General features: G+C 39.5%; 1 protein-coding gene across 3 annotated transcripts in view; it reads right to left on the reverse strand.

Moving 5' to 3' along the window:
• Nucleotides 1-24,213, reverse strand: part of WWP2 (WW domain containing E3 ubiquitin protein ligase 2) — a 1,859,587-nt gene that overhangs the window by 1,638,424 nt on the left and 196,950 nt on the right. For all 3 annotated transcript variants that reach the window (XM_044081781.1, XM_044081779.1, XM_044081780.1), the window contains one exon: nucleotides 2,241-2,320. In XM_044081781.1, coding sequence (XP_043937716.1) covers nucleotides 2,241-2,310 — 70 coding nt within the window. In that variant the 5' untranslated portion in view covers nucleotides 2,311-2,320. The remainder of the gene's footprint in view (nucleotides 1-2,240; nucleotides 2,321-24,213) is intronic.

A 24,213-nucleotide genomic window follows, 5' to 3' on the forward strand; every position in this document is an offset into this window, starting at 1 on the left:
TCCCCATGAGACATGCTGTCTCAAATAGTGATAGAACCAGTTTCACCTTCCCAGGTTGGAAAGGGTTTTTATTCAAGGATGTTTTACAGCCAAAGAAAGAAAATAAATGCAGATCAGTTCTGGATGTTTCTTTCTGCCTAGTATCCACCATGGTTTGGTTTGTTGGTTAAAATCCAATCTAGAAGTGATTTTTTATTGGAGTGCTTGTCGATGCAGGTGGGGTAGTTAATAATTTGAGTGAAGTTGTATACGTTTATAAATAAGGGACGGGAGTCAGAGGAGCTAGAGAACCAGTCTAGGTTGAAATCACCTAGAATGATGGTTTCTTGGGATAGAGAAAAAGATGACCAGGATAGGAGGGATTCTATGTTGTGCAGGTTGTTGCCTGGTGGTAGGTAGACGGCTATGATGTTAGTGGATTTGTGAGGATTAATTTGGAGGCAAGTGATAAAGGAGTTCAGCATGAGAGATGTCTGGTGGGGAACAGTTTAGTTTTTCTAGATTAAGTAATTCTTTAAACATAATAGCTACACCTCCACCACGTTTGTTTATCTTGTCCTGTCTTATAATATTGTAACCATTTGTAGTAATTTCATAGTCTTTGCTGTGGGGCTTTAACCAGGTTTCAGTTATGAGTGCAACGTCTGGGGAGTAGAAAGCAAGGGTGACATGGAATTCAGGCACTTTGTTTGCAATGCTTCTGAGATTAAAGCATGTGATGAGAAGTTCAGAGTTACTGGCAATAGGTAAAGATGTATAGGTAGTGGTGTCTGTGAGATTTTAGGTGGATGTGGAGGAACAGGAGCTTGGAGGTAATGGGTAGGTTACATGGGAGGTACAGATGGGCCCATGAGGGGATGGATATCTGACTGGAGTTTTATCTTTGTTAGAGAATAAAAAATTAGGGGCTTCAGTTTGGTTATAATAATACCTGCAGAAGGACAACTGAGTGCTGGTGTGTTGTATATGTCTTGAAGGGAGGACATTAGTATTAAATCTAGGGTAAGTCTTTGTGATGATATAATGGTAAGGTTTCCATGGGAGGTGTGGTGAGGTGTATGTGAGCATTGGGGATGGGTGCTTGGTGAGTTTTAAATTATGGGGGTTGGCAGCATACTAAGCAAGAAGAAGGATGCCTGGTAATAGAGTGCTGTAGAGCAAGCAGTTTTGGCCTTTCATTCTGACTGGAGAGTGGGTGTGGAATCAGGAAATGAGGTACAGGAAAATAGAGTGTAGTGTGGTATTGTGAGAGGTTGAGTCTAGGTGGGGTGGGAGTTGTGTATAAGAGTTGAAGTTAGAATTATACAGAAAACAATGGAATTGTGGAAAAAATACATGCAGAATAATGTTTTGGAGGATGAATGAGGTTTAAGGGAAGGCAGGAACTGAATGAGCTATGCTATGATATTTTGACAATGACTGCATAGAAGATTACATGTGATGTACAATTTCTGCATCTGAAAATATTGCAATACGGTTTGTTTTCATTCATACAAATGTGCGATTGCCTACGTCATATGTGATAATTCAATAAAGATGTTTCTTGTTTAAAATAAATACCATATGCAACAATATCAAATACTTTAAGTTTAGCGCACATAGCTTCTGTCTTGCTTGTGCATCTGAAGAAACAAGTCTCTCTCTCCCCAGGACAATGGCCTCATCATTTGAGAAATACTATGCAATAATACCCTACACAGACTTTGACTGTTGTGATTTTTCTGTTTGCAGCACTAGTGCAGCTATCTGCATGCTTTCTTAATAGCATACATAGTTTAATGCACCTACTGATAAGTTCATAGGTAAATATGATGTTAACTGCCCTGAAGGATCATTTTAAACCTAGCCAATAACCCCAGGTTAGGGAACAAACCCTGTACCTTGTTTCTATGAGGTAACAACTTTAACCATTATGCCAAACCCAGAATTAGTCTTTGAATATCAACTTGATTTTAATTTACAGAGGTTTTACTAATTAAGATCCAACTCTGATACAAGGCCATTTGAGTTCCTTTAGTTCTGTAATGTGACAAATCTATGTTCTACCACAGAGGGTTAATCCAGCCATGAAAAATCTGACAGAAGCAGTTTGCACATTAATAATAGTAACTGTTTATTTGCTTCTCAGATGTATTATGCTAAATAAGATGCTATATCAAACATACTTCAACAAAGTCTTTGTAATGAATTAGATGCAGATACTACTACTACTTTAGTATACGTAAGAGAGTATTACTTACCTGACAGACTCAGTGGAGATTTGTCTGAGGCCAGGTTACTCCCACCCTGGCTGCAGTCGGCTGATGCCATGGCATCACACCTATGGAAGGAAAACACATCTTTAGAAGGAAAAGAAAAAAGCATGCAGGCCCTACTATAAGCAGAGATATATATTAATACAAAAAGCAACTGTGCAGATATGTTATTTCTCCAAGAACCATTGCAATAACAGTATATAGTATTCTGTAAATCATTTATTTAAGAAAGTACAGTTGTATAAGTAAACTTATCATAAAAGCAGATGTTTAAATAATCACTACTGCAGTAGCCTTAGATATATATAGGTTATATCCTGCCAAAGATATAACAGCCACCAGCTTTCAAAGCTTCAGGGCACCTTCCATATACCCGAATTGTTTGGCAGTTCGAGCTGGACTAAACAACAAGTTTGGGCACCAAACCCTTTAGAGCTTTCCTGCCAAAAGAGAGAGGGAGGGTGAGTCCTGAAAGAACAATACTAGGAACGACAAAAATAAACAACCATACCCTGTCATAAATACCCCCCCCTGAAAAAAGGGGGTGGGGGAGGGAGCTCCTACTTCAGTAAAGATCATTTAAACATCTACTGTTATGGCAAGTTTACTTACATAACTGTATTATGTTCACTATTTTGATTACTGCCACAGTAACCTTAGCTATAAAGGTAGATTATGCTATCTTACTAGATTTGGGAGGAGGAAACAGAAGAGTCCAGGAGCCCCTGGAGAATGTTCCTTGCAAAGCCTGTTCAAGACCTGGAGAAAGAATCAAGCTTATGGTGCATTGTAAAGGTATATACAGACAACCAACTTGGAGCTTCTAGAATACTTCTAGAATCCAATCCTTTCCAAAAAAACACTGATGAAGCCAAGGCCCTGGTAGAGTGGGCCTTGACCATGCCTGGAATAGTTTTGTTTTGGTGAATATAAAAAAAAAATAACACCTTTATTTATCTATATATCTACATCTCTCTCTCTCTCTCTCTCTCTATATATATATGTCTATATATCTATATATGGTCAGATGACGGACAGGTGTGTGAGATCAGCAGTCTCTGGAGTTAGGGAATATGCCTCTGCTCTGGGGATTGTGCAATCTCGGAGTTAGTATATATAATTAGAAGTGGGTGTGGAGGGTGCAGGGGGGCTTCTGAAATTTCTTTTTTTACTTGTTTACATGCAGTAAGGATTTCCTCACACATCCGCAGTGAACTGTCAATATTTGCATTGTCGATCTTTTGTGGATGACATTATGAATGTGGACATCTGGACGTTTGTATCATCATAAGTACATCATATTATATAAGCACAGAACGTGAAATCCAGGATGTGACAGAAGTAGTTTTCTTAAACCTGAAGTACATATACAAAAGTCTTACACTGAATGAAGAAACCAATCATTTCACCGCTTGGCACATAGTTCTACAACTTTGACAATCCAGATGGGAGAACAGAAGCTAGAAACAACAGTAGTATACCCAGTTAGGATCAAATCTAATTTAAAAGGTGTGGAAAATAAGACCAGAGTACCTTTATGATTTCTTGCTCAGCAACATAAAAAATGTTGCTTACTGCATACCCTTAGATTTTGCATCTAATCCACGTGTATTGAGGAATAAATGCAAAATCAGGATCTAAATCTTCCAGTTTTCTGCCAAGTGTCCCTCCAATGAAAAATTCTAGTTGCCTGCATTTGGGCTATATTTCCATTAATTAGAATTACACTTTTCTAACTCTAAACACAGACGTCTGAAAGGAAATGTATTTCTTCAGTTCTGGAAAGTATATTTAAATTCCAAAAACATATATCTAATACAGGTCACTTTATAGAACATAACCCACTCGTCCTTCCTTATTTTTTCCAAAAAAATAAGTAAATAAATAAAAACATTTATTAATATAGACTCCCAAATGATTGCAACATACATGCAATCCTCATATATGGTGCATGTTTTACTATCTCTTAGTGGCTGCCCAGTTTATTAAAGTAGGATTCTGACCCTTGATTATCAATGTACATCTGATGCCAGCACATAAATAGCAGTTCCATGGCTTTCAAAGGTTTTGACAGTATTTTAATGCTGCATCATTCATATTCCTCTTCCACTTCTTGTTTCAATTATGTCTTCCCAGTTTAAAACCTTCAACTTTTGCTACTCCAACCACTTCCAGCTAACTCTTCTGCTGAAGTATGTTTACAAATTCCTACAGATTCAACAAAGCTGAAAGTTCCTTCATTTATCTTGTATTTTCCACTGTATTCCTTTGCAGTTTTTGTCCATTTCAACCACTTGGCCTATATAACATGATTTTTTCCCTTTTGTCCAACAGCCTCTCTTCCTCCCATACCTCTAATAGCATATTTTTAACTTCTTACATGCTCTGACTGTCATTTTTTGGTCATTGCCTTTTTTGTTACCAGTGTCACTATCCACAGCAACTCATAGTCCCTCACTTATAAGATCACTGTTTAAAAGCCCAAAGTATTTTTCTTCTTCTTCATCTGTTATCACAACTTTCCCCTCTGTAAGTTCCAGTAATAATGTTATCAAGTCTGCCACAAAATTATCAAGTGGCAGACATTCCCAGAAGATATGCTTCCAGTTATCTCCTCCTCCTGCCTTATGCCTATAAAAAGTTAACAGTTAATTTGGAAACATGCTTCTTAGTTTTTGTACACCACAGAAACTATCTGTGGAAGTACTTCTATGCAAAAATAAAGATTTTTTTGGACTTTATTACTTTACTGGGGATGAAGTATCAGTGAATATTGCAAGTATTTCTAAACTTTTATCATGTTCTGGTCTTAGTTACTCTCTCTCAAAGTTCAGTGGGAAGCCATCTCTAACTTTCATGGCAGACTAGACACCTTCCTTTCTTTCATTTCTTGCCTTCAAGCCTGTAAGACCTTCTTACATGGAAAGCTTCAACCTCAAGCCCCAGTCAGTGAACCCATCCATCCTCGGGACACTCCGCTCCTATTTGAGCAGGGTGCTCTTCCATCATTCAAACATGCTGCCTCTGCAGATGTGAAGTTCTCATCTTCTCTCTCTCCCTGGCAGCTAAAACAACTGTCAAGGGAAAGTCTGAACTGCAAGCTTATCCTGTGAAGTTTATCCAGATTTCTACAAGAACAGGGTGTCACTTAAAACAAAGCTATGATTTATGCCAAAAATTGTCACAGAATAAAAAATAAACCTATCAATGACATGTACCTGCCTTCTATTCTGAACACTCTTAAATTTGGTGATTATCTTTTTCATTTCATTTACGTCCATAGAAAGCTAAGATTTTATGTGGACAAAACTAAACATTTCATAAAGAAACCCAGCTGTTTGCATCCTTTGCCAACTCAAAGTAACATAAAAAGTTCTATGCTTACTCTTTTTAGATGGTTAGCTAAACGCATTGACTTCTATCACACCAAACATGGAAAGCATCTTCCTGTAACCCACAGAGTTTTTCCCACTACAGGAATTGGTGCTTCAAGTACCCTTTTCCATAATTTTACTACTGATTATGTTTTTGCAGCTATAAATTGGTCTTAACTGAACACCTACATGATGCAGTAAGAGCTGGAGATTTTTCCTCCAGTTCTTCTATTGTCATCCAAGTTATGATATTCTCATGCAGACGACCATCCAGAAGGATTATGCAGGGTTCCTGACCTCAAAATCAGATAAGGAAGACCTTTTCATCTTGGATACAAAAGTTGTGTTCTTACCATAATGAAATCTGCAAGAAGGAAGACCATCTTCAGTAGCATACTCTCCAGACATTCCCTACCTTCCATATTGTCCTTTACTGGTTTCTCTGACTTCTCCACTCGTAGAGTTCCTCTTCTTACCGCTCCTCAGCATTATTTAATGAAGACCTAAAGAGTGAAAGTTGATAACACACACTGGGAAGGGAAGAACTTCAGGAAGCCTGGCAAAGTGTTATTTGCCGAGTAGTCCTAATGCCTGTGTCATCAGCCCTCAAGTCTGCTGGAGATGACTTTCTTGTATATTTAGCTTTACTGTAAGTGCAGAACTTTAATGTCATAATACTGAATACAATGATGTACTTCAGTGCATCTTTTTATTGTGTACTCTTCTCAGCATGTACTAATAATATTCTTACATAGGTTTATACGCAAGTAATAGGCAAATAGTCTGCAGACCATTACAAAATTCCCCAAAATCCCCATTCAAAAGTTCCTTCCAGCCACAAGGAGAGCAAGACAAGATAAAAAAGGAGAGAATTTAAGTCTGGCAGTCCAATTTTCTAGTTTTACCTTGAAAGATGACAAGTGGGCTATTCTGTTTTACATGTAGTGGCAGCTGGTTCTAGAGGTGAGGGATAAATTGGGATATATCATGCCATTGTGTCTTATCTGTTGAAGAAGGTTTAGTTTCTTTAACCAGCTATTTGAGGTACCATTTGTTCCATGAATAAATAGAAGGTTAAAGAGGGTTGAATCTTTTATGTCTCAAAAAGCTAGTCACAGATCTCCACAGAGGAAGCTATAACAAATGGAGTAAAGAGAGACAGAGATGCCAGTCAGAGTCTGTCCTGATAACCAAGACGTTTGAGGCCATTAATGTTTTGAGTTATGAATCTGAGTTTATGCAAATGAAGTAATATGTTTAGACAAAATATGCTAAAAGGTGCATTATATTCAATAATGGGACAGATGAGATATAAGTAAATGGAAATTAAGACTTCTCTGGATCTGGTAGAGATGCGTTTGGAAATTAGATGAGTTAGAAGGCTTTCCAAAATACTGTACAGCTATGATTGTCAAATGATAAATCATCATCAACAGTACCTAGGTCTCTTAAGACAGTGTCAGACTGAAGGGGTGTGCCACCTATATGTTATATGAAAAAAAAAAAAAAAAAATATATATATATATATATATATATATATATATATATATTTACCAAAATGAACTATGCTACATTTTCTCACATTTAATCTGAGGTCAGTGTCCTTGCACCAGTTGTTAACATGGTTTACTCACATTGGAGCAACTAAGCATTACCAGTAGATTAAAAACAACACCCAATTTACAGTCAAATGTATATTAATATTCTTATACCACACAGCATCTGCTTGTCTATTATACTTAGCTTATATTACTGCAAATACTACATTCCCTATATATACCTATATGTTAATATTCTTTACCAAATGAATTTTTACTTGTGTTTGTAATGCAGCGTTTTCTACCACAGCTTCCACTAAAAATTGATTAAGTCTCTATGGATTATCCTGGCTAACCAACTGAATAAAAAAAATAATGAAACATCATCCATCAGGGATTCATAAACTCCCTCCTCTTGCAACATTTCAATCAGTCATTCCTTTTCCTCGTCATCAGTGGTCTTCACAATGCAGATGGCCTTTCTTTTAATTTAGGTCATCTTCCATTACTTCCTTTACACTTCCTGCCTAAACCTGAAATCTAAAAAGGCTATAACTTCAGGGGAAAAAATAAGCAGGTTATGACACAAACTAAGGAATACAGAAATAAAGATAACTGAGCAAAAATAGCCATTTCCATACCACCTAATTCTCATATATACATATTTAGATGTGCCACATTAAGCAGTTGTTCAAAATGATATTGACATTACATAAGCAATAGACCACCCAGCAATGTGATGAGACTCCCGATAATTCCCGCCCAGAGGACATATTTGATTTTAAAAATGGCAACAACAGCATTTAATAGCTGTAAAATAGTCTGTGCTGTGTTGGAAAACATTTTTGTTTAATATTTTCAAATTTTGGAAAAATATTCAACAGGGGGTAATAATTATCTGGCAAAATGTGAATGTTTCTGTTATTCTTCTCCCTCCTGTACAGTGTTCAATTTGATTTGTTTCCTAAAATATCTTACTAGTGCTTTGCCTTACTAGCTCTGCAACCCCTACACTTACATAAGATCTCATAATTATTTCCTTTTTTCTTTACTCCCTTTTACAACAACTTGCTTACAATACTGCTACTATTATACTTCTATTTCCTTTAACTTTTTGTTTTGTTTCATTCTTCACTTTTTAAACAGCTTTATTAAAATATCACTTAGGACAGTGGCACATCAACCAAAAACAAAACAAACCACATGAACATTATTCCCCATTTACACACATTATACATTACATAGTTTCTTTGGTTTTCTTTTTTTAATATAACAACTGTCTTTCAATCCAGGATTACATAAATCGCTCAGTTCCTGCCTTCCCTTAAACCTCATTTCTCCTAAACATTATTCTGCATATATTTTTCCCACAAATTCCATTTATTCCTATGCAATTTGCTCCTTCCGCCTTCTCACACTTGCTTTTTATGGCAGCCACCAGAATTAAATTTAATAAGGCCTTACTATGTTTAGAGAAATTCAGATCCTGTGTCCCAGCTCAAAAAAGAATCATTTCCTTTGTTACAACCATTTGCTCAACTAATATTTCTGACAAAGTACTCTGAAGGGAACATTTTTAAATCTGCCAACTCATTACACTCCCAAAATATAATGTTCTCCACCACACCTTCAACATTTGCCATCTACCTGAGGAAATTAGAGTTGGGGAAAGAATACCTATGCAAACATTTCCAAGCAAAAATCCCAAATCTCCTACACACTGTTGCATTGTTGGGAGCCATATGTATGTCCTCCCATTGTTCCCTTGTAAATTTCTAATCCAAATTCTCTTCCCAATCTTTTCTAACCTCCTCTGATGGATTTCTGTAGTTATTGTGCAATATTTATATGCCCTACTAATCATCTCTTTAACAGCAACTTCTGTTCTACATTCAATTAAAAACTCTACCGGAGCAGGTCTTTCACTTAGTATACCCCTAACCCTTTCTATTTTCCTATACTCTGATATCAATCACCGATAAGGAAGGCAGTTTCTAGCCTGCAGCTCAAATGTCTTCTTGGCCTTTTCCCATTTTATTACCTGCCCCTCTCTAGCCATTTGCTCTTAGTACCATGGTTCCCTTTTTCAGTTTTCTTCAGTAAATTGTACCCCCGATTTTGTCTATTCTCTGTATCCCTAATAGCAGCCATCCCCACTGGCAGAATCTCTTTTCTTTATTCTAGTGCTGGCTTAGTTCTTACAATACTTTCTGCTACTTTATGAATAGAATATTCTGTATAGCAGTGCTTTTTTTGGTTCTGATAAAGTCCTAATCAAGGAAGGAATGAAAGCACTTAATGTGTGTTTGATTATTTTTTTTTTTATTAAAATAAGTTTTTTTACCCCTAACCAGGAAATTGTGTTAGTTCCCTACCCACACCTAACACTACGTATGCCTGGTGTCTTCGGTTATGATTGCAACTTACTAATATAGATCTTGGCTGCTTTCTCATGGCCAGGTTTGGAGCATACACTCAACTGTGCCTTTTCAATTAACAAATCCTGCTGTGGAACACCATTCCAGATGATTATTTGTATTTTCAAAAAAGTTATAGTCTGTTCCATCTAGTTTCTCTTTTATGGCAAAAAAATCTTAGAATTTCTCTCTGTGCTCTGTGTGACAATCATTTTTTGAAACGGCTCTTCCTGATAACCCTTACACTCACTCAGCCAGCCTTTTCTTAATTTCACCTCTGATTTTTGCAGTTTTATCAGTTTATCTGAATAACTAGATAAAGTTTTTCAGCCTTTTGTTATTTATTTATTGCATTTGTTTACCGGGAAGGTCCACTGTGCCTAGGTGAGCCCATTTTCAGTGGCGGCCCGGGGAGAAAAGCTCCACATACAGTTAACATGATGATACAAATTCAAATACAATTCCATACAGAGCTAACAGGTAATACACTAACAAGCGTGGACATACAATTAACAAATCAGATTTGAATACAAATGTGTAACAGAGCTAACAGGTATTATGCAGTAACCAGCTTGGATATAGTATAAGCAAACACATAATATGAACATATAAATAATCACCATTTACATCATGTAACATATTTAGCACCGTTAAAGGACTATATGCAAAGAGTTAGTCAGATAAGACTTTAAAAATTGCTGAGTGTTTATTCAAAAAGAGAGGACAGTTTTAAGATGTTAGATGTTAGATATTAGAGGTAAGAGAAGGGGAAGATTGTCAAGGCAGGGTGATAAGCTGCAAAGGTAGGTAATGGTGAGAAGTAGAGAGAAGGCAGTGTAAGATAGACTGGGGTAAAATAAACAAGTAAGCCAAGTAGGGTTTGGATTTTAGAGAGGGTTAGGTGGTGCACAAGCATGCCAGAAAGACATGGGTTAGAGTAGAAGGAGCAGTGCTTAGAGAGTTATTTTGGCATGAGCATAGCCAGCCAGAGGAACGTTGTTGTCTAAGAGACCTCTTAAAGAGAGCAGGTTTACAGATGGAAGTGACTAAAGATGGGAGGGTGTTCCAACGTTTAGAGACAGTAAAAGAATACAGCATCTGACCAGATCAGAGATTAGGTTTTTCTACTTTAAGCAGTGTTTTGTCTTCTGATCGGAGAGGTCTGTTAGGTTGATACAAAGATAGTAAGGGTGATACAAAGATAGTAAGGAGGAAAGAGAAGGGCATGCTGATGGTTTATGTATAATTTTATATGCAGTAGTTAACTGTAGGCAATTGAGATAAAGTGGTAGTTCAAGCAAGTTTAGTTGCCGTAAAGAGGAGCAGTGATGTGCTGAGAATTTTGCATTTGTTGCAAATTTGGAAACCTTATTGTAACGAGTCAAGTTAGGTTTTCAGAGAGGACTGTATATTGGTGAGGACAGGGGCACCATACAGTAGAGATGGTAGTAGAAAGGATATGAGGCTAGAGCCTTTTTTGCAGTGAGGGTAAGGAAACAGTTGTGTCTATACAGGGTGCCCAGTTTTTGATTTTTTTTTTATGTTGTGTGGATATGGAGGTCAAATGTTAGGCTTTCATCAATGATAACACCTAACAGTTTGGTGCTAGAAACAACTTCTATGACAGTATTATTCTGGAAGTAGATTGAGAAATCATTCTTGCTGGGGGGGGTAGTTTTTTTGGGGGGTGAATAAAATGAATTTAGTTTTGTTGGGCTTGACAGCAAGAAGGTTATCTGACACCCAGGTTTCAGTAGATGTAAATGCTTGTTGGGTTAGTAGGTGTAACTCAGAAGTGGACTTGGCAGTGCAGATGATTTCAGATTCATCTGCATATTGGATCATGGTGCCTTGAGTAAGAGTGTTATGGAAATTATTAATAAATATGTTAAATAGAAGGAGGCTCAATATGGATCCTTGGGGTACTCCCGTGGTTATGTTGAGGAAGGGTGAATAGAACTGCTGCCATTTTGATGACTGTTGTCTACCAGAGAGATAGTTTGAGAACCAGTTTAAGGTTGGGAGTGAGCTACATAGATTAGCAAGGTTGGTGAGTAGAAGGGGTTGGGATATAGAATCGAAGGCTTTTGAGAGGTCGAGAAAGAGGAAAGAGACAGTAAAGCTGGCATCATGAGCCCTATTTCCTGTGTACATAAAGGAGATGAGAGTTGTATTAGTGCTGTGGCATGGCCTAAAGCCGTGTTGGGTAGGGGAAAGAAGTTGGTTATTCCTCTATCCTCCCTCTCATTCACACACACATATTCTGTCTTAGTCCTGCTGACCTTCATTCCTCTTCTCTCTAGAGCATATCTCCACCTCTCCAGGGTCTCCTCCACCTGTTCCCTACTCTCACTACAGATCACAATGTCATCTGCAAACATCATAGTTCACGGGGACTCCTGTCTGATCTAGTCTGTCAACCTGTCCATCATCACTGCAAATAAGAAAGGGCTCAGAGCTGATCCTTGATGTAATCCCAGTTCCACCTTAAAACGCATCAGTCACTCCCACCGCAGACATCACCGCTATCACACTACCCTTGTACATATCCTGTACCACTCTTACATACTTCTCTGACACTCAGGACTTCCTCATACAATACCACAACTCCTCTCTAGGCACCCCGTCATATGCTTCTCTAAATCCACAAAGACACAATGCAACTCCTTCTGACCTTCTCTGTACTTCATCAACATTCTCAGAGCAAATATCGCATCTGTAGTGCTCTTTCCTGGCATGAAACCATACTGCTGATCACTAATCATCACCTCTCTTCTTAACCTAGCTTCCACTACTCTTTCCCATAACTTCATGCTGTGACTGATTAGTTTAATCCCTCTGTAGTTACTACTGCTCTGCACATCACCCTTATTCTTATAAATCGGTACCAAAACACTTTCTCCATTCCTCAGGCATCCTCTCACTTTTCAAGACTTCAATAAAAAATCTAGTTAAAAACTCTACTGCCATTTCACCTAAACACCTCCATGCTTCCACAGGTATGTCATCTGGACCAACAGCCTTGCCGTTCTTCATCCTCTTCATAGTTATCCTTACTTCCTCCTTGCTAATCCACTGCACTTCATGATTCACTATCCGCACATCATCCAACCTTCTCTCCCTCTCATTCTCTTCATTCATCAACCCCTCAAAGTACTCTTTCCATCTGCTCAACACACTCTCCTCACTTGTGAGTACGTTTCCCTCATTATCCTTTAGCACCCTTACCTGCTGCATATCTTTACTAGCTCGGTCCCTCTGTCTAGCCAATCGGTACAGGTCCTTTTCTCCCCTCCTTAGTGTCCAACCTTTTATACAACTCTTCATATGCCTTATCCTTAGCCTTCGTCACCTCTCTCTCTGCCATGCACCTCATCTCCTTACACTAGTCTACTTTCTTCATCTCTCTGACAATCCCATTTCTTCTTCACCAACCTCTTCTCTGTATACTCTCCTGTACTTCTTCATTCCACCACCAGGTCTCATTGTCCTCCTTCCTCTTTCCAGATGTCACACCAAGCACCTTTCTAGCCATCTCTCTTACTAGCTCTGCTGTAGTTACCCAGCTATTCGGCAACTCTTCACTGCCACCCACTGCCTGTCTAAACTCTTCCCTGAACATCACCTCACAATTACCCTTTTTCAATTTCCACCATTTGATCCTTGGTGCTGCCCTCATACTCATCCTCCTCTTCTTGATCACCAATGTCATCCTACAAACCACCATCCTATGCTGCCTAACTACACTTTCCCCTGCCACCACTTTACAGTCTCCAATCTCCTTCAGGCTGGCCCTTCTACATAAGATATAATCCACCTGTGTGTATCTTCCTCCACTCTTGTATGTCACCCTACGCTCCTGCCTCTTGTTAAAATATTTTATTCATCACAGCCATGTCCATCCTTTTTGCAAAATCCACTACCATCTAACCTTCTGCATTCCTTTGCTTAACAGCATACCTACCCCATCACTTCCCTCATCCCATCTGTTCCCTTCACCAACATGCCCACTGAAACCTTCTCCAATCACCAGTCTCTCACCCTTGGGTACAGTCATCACCACTTCATCCAACTCACTCCAAATTTTTTCTTTCTCATCCACTGCACACCCAACTTGTGGAGCATATGCACTAACAACGTTCATCATTGCACCATCAATTTCCAGCTTCATAAACATCACTCTTTCCAGCACTCTTTTTACCACCAAAACACTCTTAGCATACTGTTCCTTCAGGATAATGCCTACGCCATTTCTCCTCCCATCCACACCACGATAAAACAAATTGAAACCGCCTCCGATACACCTAGCCTTGCTTCCCTTCCATATGGTCCCTTGCACACACAATATACCAATCTTCCTTTGGTCCATCACATCAGCTAGCTCTCTCCCTATACCAGTCATACTTCCAACATTCAGTTCCAACCCTCACTATCACAGTCCTAGCCTTTACCTGCCTTTGGGCATGCCTTCCCCCTCTTCTCCTCCTTTGGCCAACAGTAGCCCAATTTCCACCAACACCCTGTTGGCCAACAGTACTGGTGACGGTCGTTGTTAACCTGGGCCTCCACCGATCCGGTATGTATTTCTGTACTGTTGTCTGCATGTATGATTTGGCAAAATTTTATGCCGGATGCCCTTCCTGACACAACCCTCCCCCATTTATCCAGGCTTGGGACTGGCACAAAGAAATGCACTGGCTTGTGCATCCCCAATGGCTTCTCATTCCTATAGAATCTTCCACACAGGTTATCTGATGACTCTAGCACTTTTTGATAACCCAAAACATTCCCAGAGGTAGTTGTCCCTAAATGCCCTATATACCTGTATAAGATCTCCTCTTAGATATCTGTAAGAGACACTGTACAAGTTCAGATATTTTAGTCTTTCATAATAACTTATATTTTCACACCCATGGATGCCCTTGGTATATTTTCACTGTACTCTTTCCAGTTTACTCATGTTTGTCTATTTATAGGGTTTCCATATTGTTATTCCATACTCAAGTTTGGGTCTAATGTAACTAACAATGACATCATTATTTTTTATTTCCTAGACTTAAATCTTTTTATACACCCTATGGTTCTATAACTATCATTAACCAATTGGTTGATATGATTAGAAAAACTCATAGCTGAATCTACCCATATACCCAGGTCCTTAAATGAAGTCTACAGTTTCAGTCACTGTGTGCTGTATTAAATATTCACCTTTCAGTTTCTGTCTCCCAAATCTCATATACTTAGTTTTTGATATATTTATCAGCATATTATTCTCCTGTGCCCAAACGGTCAATTTAGTCAAGTTATTTTGAAGACATGCCTTATCTGTAACACTTGTAATCAGTTTACCCAATTAAAGGTAGTCTGCTTATAGACTGTAGAACACCTCAGATGAAAAAGTTGGGTCTGAAAGATACAATCTAAACAAGTAAGGACCTAGGGCACAGCCCTGTGGGACACCCTGACTGTAACCAAGGATTTCACCTGTCCAGTTGCTGTATGATACTTGCCATGTCCTGTTTGTAAGCCATGCAGCTATCCATCTTATCAAGAGTACATCAATACCTAGTTGTACTAATTTATTGATCAGTGTTTTGTGTATGACCCTGTCAAATGCTGAAGTCTATATAAATTACATCACAGCACAAGTTTACATTCATAGCTTTTATTATATTATTATAAACATGTTACAGGTGGTAATAGATATATTTTCAATATATGATGTACGGTTTCTAGTCCCATCCTATCCAGTTCTAACAATAACTTATCCAATATTACCTTTTCCATTAATTTTCCACAACATGAAAGTAGACTTAAGGGTCTACATGATTCTGGGTTTGTCCTACTCCCCTTTCCCTTAAAGACAGGTTTAATAAATGCATGTCTCTAATCTTGAGGAATCTCCCCATATTTATATGACCTAGTGAATAATAGACATAATGGTAGTGTAAGTTCTTGCTGAAGTGTTCTCAGGTCATCGTTACTAATTAGTCTTCTCCCTGTACATTGTTTGGATCCAGTTTGTGCAGTTCTTTTTCGCTATAATCTAATTTGATACCACTATCTGGGGTTACCTGGATATCACAGTGGTGGTGCTGCGTTGTTGCCTCACAGTAAGAAGCTGACTGGTTCGACTCTCAGCTAGAGCGTCTTCTGCATGGAGACATGCGTGAATGGGCATACCTTCGTTGAAGGTTGTGCGTTAGGGCTGGCAACTCAGCACATAAAAATCAATTGCCAATCATTAACGGACCGGAGTTCCACTGTGTTGACCCCTAACCGGGAAAAGCCGAAAGACACAATAACAACAACATCTGGGGTTACCTGGATGTCACTAGGACAACTTCATCCCTTTTGTGCAGCCAAACTGCTTTGCATAAGTTTTTTGTAAATATATCTATAATCTGTTGCGTCTGTGAATAAATTTTTAGAGTCTGCACACAGTTTATCAATTTGTGTCTTCACCCCTTCCACATCTTATGTATCTATAAAAAGGTTTCCTATTATGCTCAATATCTTTATATAAATTTTCTTCATATTTTTCTTGATCTTGTCTCACACTGTGCTTAATCTGTGTGTACAGCTTGTCTATTTCAATTTTCAAAGTTGTAGTTCGACCTCTCTTCAATTTCTTATATTTTTTGTTTGTCTCTAACCTTAATCAGATATCTTGTTCTTATGGAAATATATCCCCCTGGTGTTATATGCCTAGATCCTGATGTTAAACATTCTTTTGACTTTTTGCATTCAAAAATCTCTCTTTCAAAACTTTCCACATTCCATCTACAGTTTTTCCACTGAACACCTCACTCCAGTTAGTTTTATATAGTGACTATTTTACTTCCATATAATCTGTAACTAACCTTCTGTGCATTGGTTTAGATTTCAGTTTGACAGAATTATCTTGCGACAAATTAACCTTAATAACCCCAGGATCACTGCACATCAATGGTGGTAAAAACTGACTTGAAGTTACAGTAACACAAACAATATCTAGCATGTTCTGACCCCTGGTAGGTTTTTTTACAAGCCTTCCCTTGAACCAAAGTTGAAGCTTGAGCTGTTTTTCTGCTGAACAGCTGTAGGATCCTTCCCAGACAGTGTTTTCCCTTGACCTTTTCTATTTGATTTTCTTTCAGGTTTTCTACAAGTCTTCTTTACTGGCATCCAGGCAGTGTACTTACTAGCCAGTAACTAAATTTTACCCACATATCAGCTTCAATGATGAGTAAGCAGCCATCTGGGAAGTCACTCTTCAGTTTTAATTCCTCTCCTGAAAATGATCTCTTAATAGTCAGACAGATCACTATCCTGTGATGGGCCTGGTGAGTCTCTCAGAATCATCTGGTCCTCATGGATCTCTCACAAGCATCTGACATAATGAACCAAGGCATCTTAACAGACAGTGTAGTCATACTGTGGTAATTCAGGAATAGTTTTGGACTGGTTTGTTTTATACCTGTCTAACGATAGTCATATGGCCCTTAGTCACAACTCAATTCATCATCTTCCTACCACCTTGAATGTACAATACCACAGGGAGTATTTTGGGCCCTTGATTCTTCACTGTGTACATGCTTCTTTTAGGAGATCTTCGGAGGGAAAGAGGCTTAGCATATCACAATTATGCTGATGAAACATACTTATTTTATTTCTCTCAGGAAGAGACCATTAATATTCCCTGGCTGATGACCTGCAAGCAAGCCATACATACTTGGCTAATAAAGAAATCATCTTAAATTAAACAACAAAAAGATGGAAGCCTTGGCAGTTCATAAAACCTTGAGAAATTCCTCTGCCTTACCATTACCTAATTATATCTTATATGGTGGGATACACTTAAATTTGTTAGCCAGATAAGGAATCTTGGTGTTAATGACTCCGTTGACGTTTAAGGACAAATGTCAGACGTGAATTTGTCCTGTTTCCACCTGAAGGACATCAGGATAAATCAACTTATAACCCAATCTGATCTCCTGGCTGTTGTTTATGTCTATGTCTCCTCTAGACTGGACTACAATATACTTTACTTGTGACCATCTCTGAACTGGATCAGTTACAGATGGTACAGAACTCCGTAGCAAGTCTACTTACCTGTACATCTCATTACCAACATATTACACAGGTACTGTGCAGCCTTCAATTTCCCATTTGTTGCAGGATTATTTTAAGATACTAGAATTAGTTTATTTGTCCATTCACCACCTGGGACCCTGCTATTTGATGGAGATCATCATGCCCTACTGCCAAGTATGGATATTTTGCTCAGCCCCTGAGGGTCTACTAGTAATACCGTAGGTAAATGTTGAAACATCTAGCTTTTGCAATTTCCATTATCAGTCTCCTCACTAGTTGCAAGTGTCCTGTACTAGCTGACTTTAGGCAGGCTTTGAATTGGCCTAAATCGTGTAGTTGGTTGACAAGTTATTTTCTGTTATTTGTACTGTTTTATTCTTTCTTATTTTTATTTATTATTAATTTATTGTTAATTACTGTTCAGGGTTTTGTAAAGGAAAAAATAAAAATACAAATAAACTAGGACTCCTGTCTTTTACTCCACCTTCCTTCTGCATCAGGCTACTCAGCAGCTTCTTTTTTATTTTATAGTACATTTTCTTACTCCAGAGTGTTTCCTTTCTTTTCTTTGCTTAGACTTTGATTCTGCTTATATGCATTCCACACACTGTCTTTTTTCCTCTCTCAAAGTACTACATTGTGCTTTCCTGTGGCCATTTCTTTTTTAAAGTGTTTAGAAGGCATTACTCAGATATCACCGGTTTAACCATGAATCACTAACAGTCTAGACAGCTTGCATTACAAATGCTAATAGTCTCTGACATAACTTGTTGATGCTGGGAAAGATCCATACTTCCACCAACGCCTTCCCTTACCTCAAATGCACCCATTTCATTCATCATTTTCAGTGAATGAAAAACTATACAAGTAACTGCCACAAAGCTGAGTTAACTATAATATATTTTTTCAAAGAAAAAGTTATTTAGCACATTAAGCTTTTAACATTAACGCATTCATCACCTGGCTATACAATTAAGAAACGTATTACCACATTCGCAGCATGAATTTGACACACAAAAAGTCCACTTCATGAACATGAATACCATCTTGAAGGAAGTGATACTTTACAATTCATCCTCCACTGAATTAAATTTTTAGATCACGGGCAGTAGCTGCTTTTCTATTGCATTGCTTAACATCTTAGTTACTGGTTGCGCTACTTTTTTTTCCTCCATCATCTTCCTGAGGAGGGGAAACAGCTGAAGGGCTGCCATTCATTCCCTTTAGATCAACAGCATTTCCAGAATTGCACAGCCACTGCATCCCTGCCTCACCCTGGCTTTTTATCATTTCCCTTGGAATTCTTTTCATTCTTCTGGCTCCCAGTTCATGAACGTTTTAACACCATTTGTGAAGAACACTTTAAAGGTAGCCAAGTAAAATGTTTTCAATCTCAATTTAAACATAGCTATATAAAACACCTTGAATCCAAGTCCTTGACAGAGTTGCATCACTGGAATAAATGTATTCCTTCTACTGCGTGTGCATCCAGAATAATTCTCATCTATAAACACCGTTTCCCCCTTGCCTCAGTAGTTTTTCTTTTACTGCAGTCTGGGCAAAATCGTCTCTTTGTTGAAAAGTCTAAAATTTAACTGGCACTCCATTTTTTTCCTTGTTACATAGCTGAGAGTGAACACTTAGTGCACTCGCCCAATTAATGCATCTTGCACAGGAATAACAGCTCATTTGATTAATTGTTTTTTTTTTTTTCATAAACACTATTACATTTGTACCCTCAATCTCTACTGGTACATCTATGAAAGTCATATTCTCCTTTATGACTCATCTTTCATGTAAACTAACATTTCCTTCATCTCCTTTTGCGCAGATTCATACTTGGCCATTTTTCCTCTAGGTTCACCTTCTTTCCTTTGGACATCTTGTAGTTAAAATCTGCATGCATGTTTACTAAGTGTACAGTCTAGTTCCACCACTGTCTTACTATTGCTTTTATACGGTCTTCCAAGGTGCCACTAAGTGTGCATACTTCCCTTCACTTCACTTTTATCAATCTGGTCTTACGAGGACACTGAATCTATTTCTATTTTTTCTCCAGCACTAGACTCTTAGTTCAAATCCTAACACTTCCAGGTCTGCAGTCTTCTTACATTTGTTTTCTGCATTTGTAAAGTTCATTTTCCTAGCTTTCCTCTTAGAAAACATCCAGCAACTTGTACCACCTTGGGGGATCAATTTGTCTTATTTTTGCAATTTATTACCACTGTTTGTTTACATTTACAGAGTCCTATGTGGGAGAAATAAAACAGCCAACTGCAATCAACAAATGCCATACTGAAAGCTTATGCCAAAAGATATTTGTACTCCTACAGCTATCCTCCTTATCCATCTTCAGACAAAGTCAGTGTTAGTGTTACAAATGAAAGAGAGCGAGAGGTGATTTGTGTGGTCAAGCATGAATAAAAGAATGGGAACTTTGCTAAATAAAACAGAATAAAACAAACTATAGACCTAAAAGGGAACTTAACAATACATCTACCTCCCAGATGCCACAGAATACTATCAAATCTAGGGCGTAGAATTTTGCAGAAGGTTAAGAAACCAAGAAGCTTAAAGTAACATCACAATAAGTGACGCATCTTTGTTGCAGAACCAATACTTCTGATACTTGACAGAGGCTACAATAGCTTTATATATGCTGTTTTAGATGTGAGCAGTGGGCTCCTTACTGAAATATCGGGACTCGAAATAACAAATCCTGTCATGCTGAAAAAATAATAATAATGACAATGCAGGAGAATAGCAAATACAGAACACTGCTCTCCTCCTTTATACTTATTTCTTGCTGGAGGAGGAATAGTACAGTTGTGTACACTTACCATAAAAGTACATGTTTGAGTGTATTCACTGTTGCAGTCATCACATTTGGGTTTATCTGCCTGCAGGTAGCCCTCAACCGGCCTGAATACCAGAGTCCTGGATTTTTTCTTCGGATGCTGTCTCTTCTTCCATGACGTCAGGTTGTCATGAGTATAAAACATGCAGCCGATGCCATTACATCAGCTTTTCTTGCCCCTGATGTCAGGTGCCCTCACAATGGGAAGCAATTATATGTTATGGTACACCCCCAACAAAAAACAAACACACCAGAAAGCTTAACTACACCAAACAAGACGGAAGGGTAGAGCCAAGAGAAGTCAGGGAGCTGGAGGGAGGGTAACCAGGACTGCTACAGTGAATACACTCGAACATCTACATTTATGGTAAGTGTACACAACTGTACTATGTTCTTCGTGTTTCACTGTTGCAGCCATCACATTTTGGTTGATTCCCATAGCTAAGGAAGGGAGGAGGAAGTTAGAGAGCATTAGGGCCAGCTATTAAGCCTTGCAAGACTGCAGTGGCAAAGCCAGCTCTGGATTTGGAAAAAACAGGCGTGTGGTAATGCTTGGTGAAGGTATGTACAGAGCTCCAGGTAGCAGCTTCTAGGATGTCCCTGGTAGGGGCTCCTCTGAGAAAGGCTGTAGAGGTAGATGCAGCCATGGTGGAATGTGATCTTATCCCCTGTGGGGTAGGTTTTCCATGGTGATTATAGCAGAAATTAATGCAATGGGCTATCCATTTAGAAATGGTTTGTTTTGAAATGGCCTTCCCCTCTGCCCCTGCAGCAAAGCCAACTAGCAGCTGTTCAGATTTCCTGAGAGGCTTAGTCCTGTCCAAATAAAATCTAAGTGGTCTGTGCACATCCAAAGAGTGCAGTATTCGTTCTTCTGTTTTGTGGATTCGGGAAAAAGGTGGGCAAATGAATGGACTGATTTAGGGCCACACTAGACACCACCTTGGGCATAAAGGAAGGATTGGTCCTGAGGGAAACCCTGTCTGCATGGAAGATAATGAAGGGCTCCACTGCCATGATGGCCTGTAATTCAGACACTCTTCTTGCTGAAGTGATGGCTAGAAGGAAGGCTGTTTTCCAAGAAAGGAATTTCAACTCTGCGGTTGCAGCTGGCTCAAAGGGAGGGAGAGTGAGCTTTTCCAATACAAAGTTAAGGTCCCACGCTGGAGTAGGGACTCTCCTGGGGGAGGGGGGGGGTCTTAAATTTTTGGCCCCTCTGAGGAATTGCTTTAGCAGGGGGTGAGAGAAGAGGGGTGGTTCAGTATTATAATGTGCTGAAATGGCAGAGGCATGAATTTTAATTGAAGAGAAGGCTAGGCCCTTGTGGAGCATTTCTGTTAAGTACCGAAGTATATGAGGTAAGCTGGGCACCGTTGTGCCCATCCCCTGAGTCCGGCTCCAGGAACAGTATCTTTTCCACTTCTCAGCAGAAAACTTATAGTACTAGCCTCCTTGCCTCCAGAATGACATCTAGCACCTGCTTCCTGAGGGGGTGCTATTGGAGACCTCAAGGAATTAGCCAGGCTGCAAGGTTCAGGGTTTGAAGTTGAGGGTGCAGAATCTGGCCCGCCTGCTGGGACAGCAGGGAAGGGGTCTGAGGCAGTTGCCATGGTTCCAGCAGTGTCATACTGTGCAAGAGGGGGTACCAATGCTGGCGTGGCCAGTCTGGTGCAATCAGTATTGTCCTTGGCTTGTCCTGTTTGATCTATAGCAGAACCTTTGAGAGGAGAAACAGAGTGGGAAAGGCATAAACTGAGAGGCTTTCCCAGGTAAAGGACAGGGCATCCACTTTCCAAGCTTGACTGTGGGAGGTCTTTGTGCAGAATTTGTCCAATTGTTAGTTCTGAGGAGAGGCAAACAGGTCTATCTCTGGAGTTCCCCATTTGTTCCTCAAGAGGTTGAATATTTTTATTTCCAGTTTCCATGAGATTTCTTCTTAGGTCATCTGCCAGAGAGTTTAGCTTGCTTGGCAGGAACTGAGCCTGTAAGTGCACTTGGTAGCTCAAGGCTGTGTTCCACAGAGCCATGGCTAGTATGCAGAGAGGGTACGAGTGGTTCCCCCGTGCTTGTTTATGTACCACATAACAGTGGTGTAGTCTGTCTTTACCAATAATAGCCCTGGAAGAATGTGGTCCTTGAAGGCTGTCAGGGAATTCTGTACAGCTAACATTTCTTTTTGGTTGATATGCAGGTGCATCTGTCTCAGGTTCCATTTGCCCTGAATGCACTGCCATGCCAAGTGAGCCCCCCATGCATAGTCTGATGCATCTGTTAGGTATGGGCGGCAGGGGTAGAGTGAAAGGGAGCCCCTTGTTGAGGCAGCAGGTCTCTGCCCACCAAAGGAACTCTATCTTTATACAAGGAATGATAGGAATCATTGATTCCAGGTCCTGAGAATGTTGATACCATAGGCTTTTTAGATACCATTGTAGTTTCCTCATATGCAGTCTTGCATATGGAATTAGTAGAATGCAAGAGGCCATGAACCCCAGGGCTTGCAGAATTGTCCTTGCAGATAGTTGGGTCTTTGTGGCCAGTAGTTTGAAGTAGGTTGTCAAATAAACTTGTTGCTCTGGAGTGAGGAAAGCCATCTGGGAAGTTGTGTTCAAGCTTGCTCCCAGGAATACAATCTGTTGGCAGGGTACTAGATGAGATTTCTTTTCATTTATGGTGTACCCCAGTGAGGTTAGAAGTTTCTTTACGAATGCCATATGTTTTAATAGCAAGTCCTGGCTTTCTGCCTGAAGCAGACAATCGTCCAAGTATGGGTATATTTGAATATTTCCCTGCCTGCAAAATGCAACGGCTGGAGCTAGACACTTTGTGAATACTCTGGGCGCAGTAGATAAGCCAAAGGGAAGTGCAGAGAACTGATAGTGCATGAAGCCTGCCCTGAAGCGTAGGTATTTCCTGCAAGATTCCCTTATTGGAATGTGCAGGTAAGCTTCCTTTAAGTCTAAGGTTGCTAACCAGGCATATTTGCCTAGCATGGGAAGCAGCTGTTGAAGTGTTAGCATTTTGAATTTTGGGATTACCAAAAAGATGTTTAGCATAGAGAGGTCCAGGATAGGATGCCAGGAGCCGTCTTTTCTGGGTACCAGGAAAAAAGTCTTGAATAAAAACCTTGTTGCCATTCTTCTGCTGAGACAGGTTGAATAGCCCTGATACTCAGAAGAGAGAGAACCTACTGTAGAGCCTCTGCCCACTGATTTGGGGGTAGGTCTGGCCAACCGTTTGGGGTTGGTAGGGTGTGGAAGTGGAATCTGTATCCTTGGGAAACTACATTCAAAACCCATTTGTCCTGGGTAATGAGTTCCCAGTTTTTTGCATGCAGAGTGAGCTTTCCTCCTAAGGGAGAAGGCAGTTGAGCAGGGCTTGGAAGGGTTAAGTTATTGTGTCATTTTTTTCCGTAGGGGGGTGTCTTACTACTCCCTGCTTTAGAAGTGGAAGCCCCCCAACTGTTTAGGCCTGTGCGTAGCCTGAGACCGTAACCTAGGTGGTCTGCTGCTCCTGGGTTTGGACTGAAGAGGCTGGAAAGGACCAGTTCTTTGAAGGCCAATGACTACTAAATCAGGGAGGCTGTACTTGCAGGAAATCTTTAACAGTTTGCATAGATTTAGCTTTTTCTTACATCTTTTTGAGGACTTCTGCTTTGTTGCCAAACAGGCGGTCTTGGTTTAAGGGAGCATCCAGTAA

Source organism: Protopterus annectens, chromosome 8.part1, assembly GCF_019279795.1.
Source record: "Protopterus annectens isolate FY-2018-M chromosome 8.part1, PAN1.0, whole genome shotgun sequence".
Classification (NCBI taxonomy): domain Eukaryota; kingdom Metazoa; phylum Chordata; order Ceratodontiformes; family Protopteridae; genus Protopterus; species Protopterus annectens.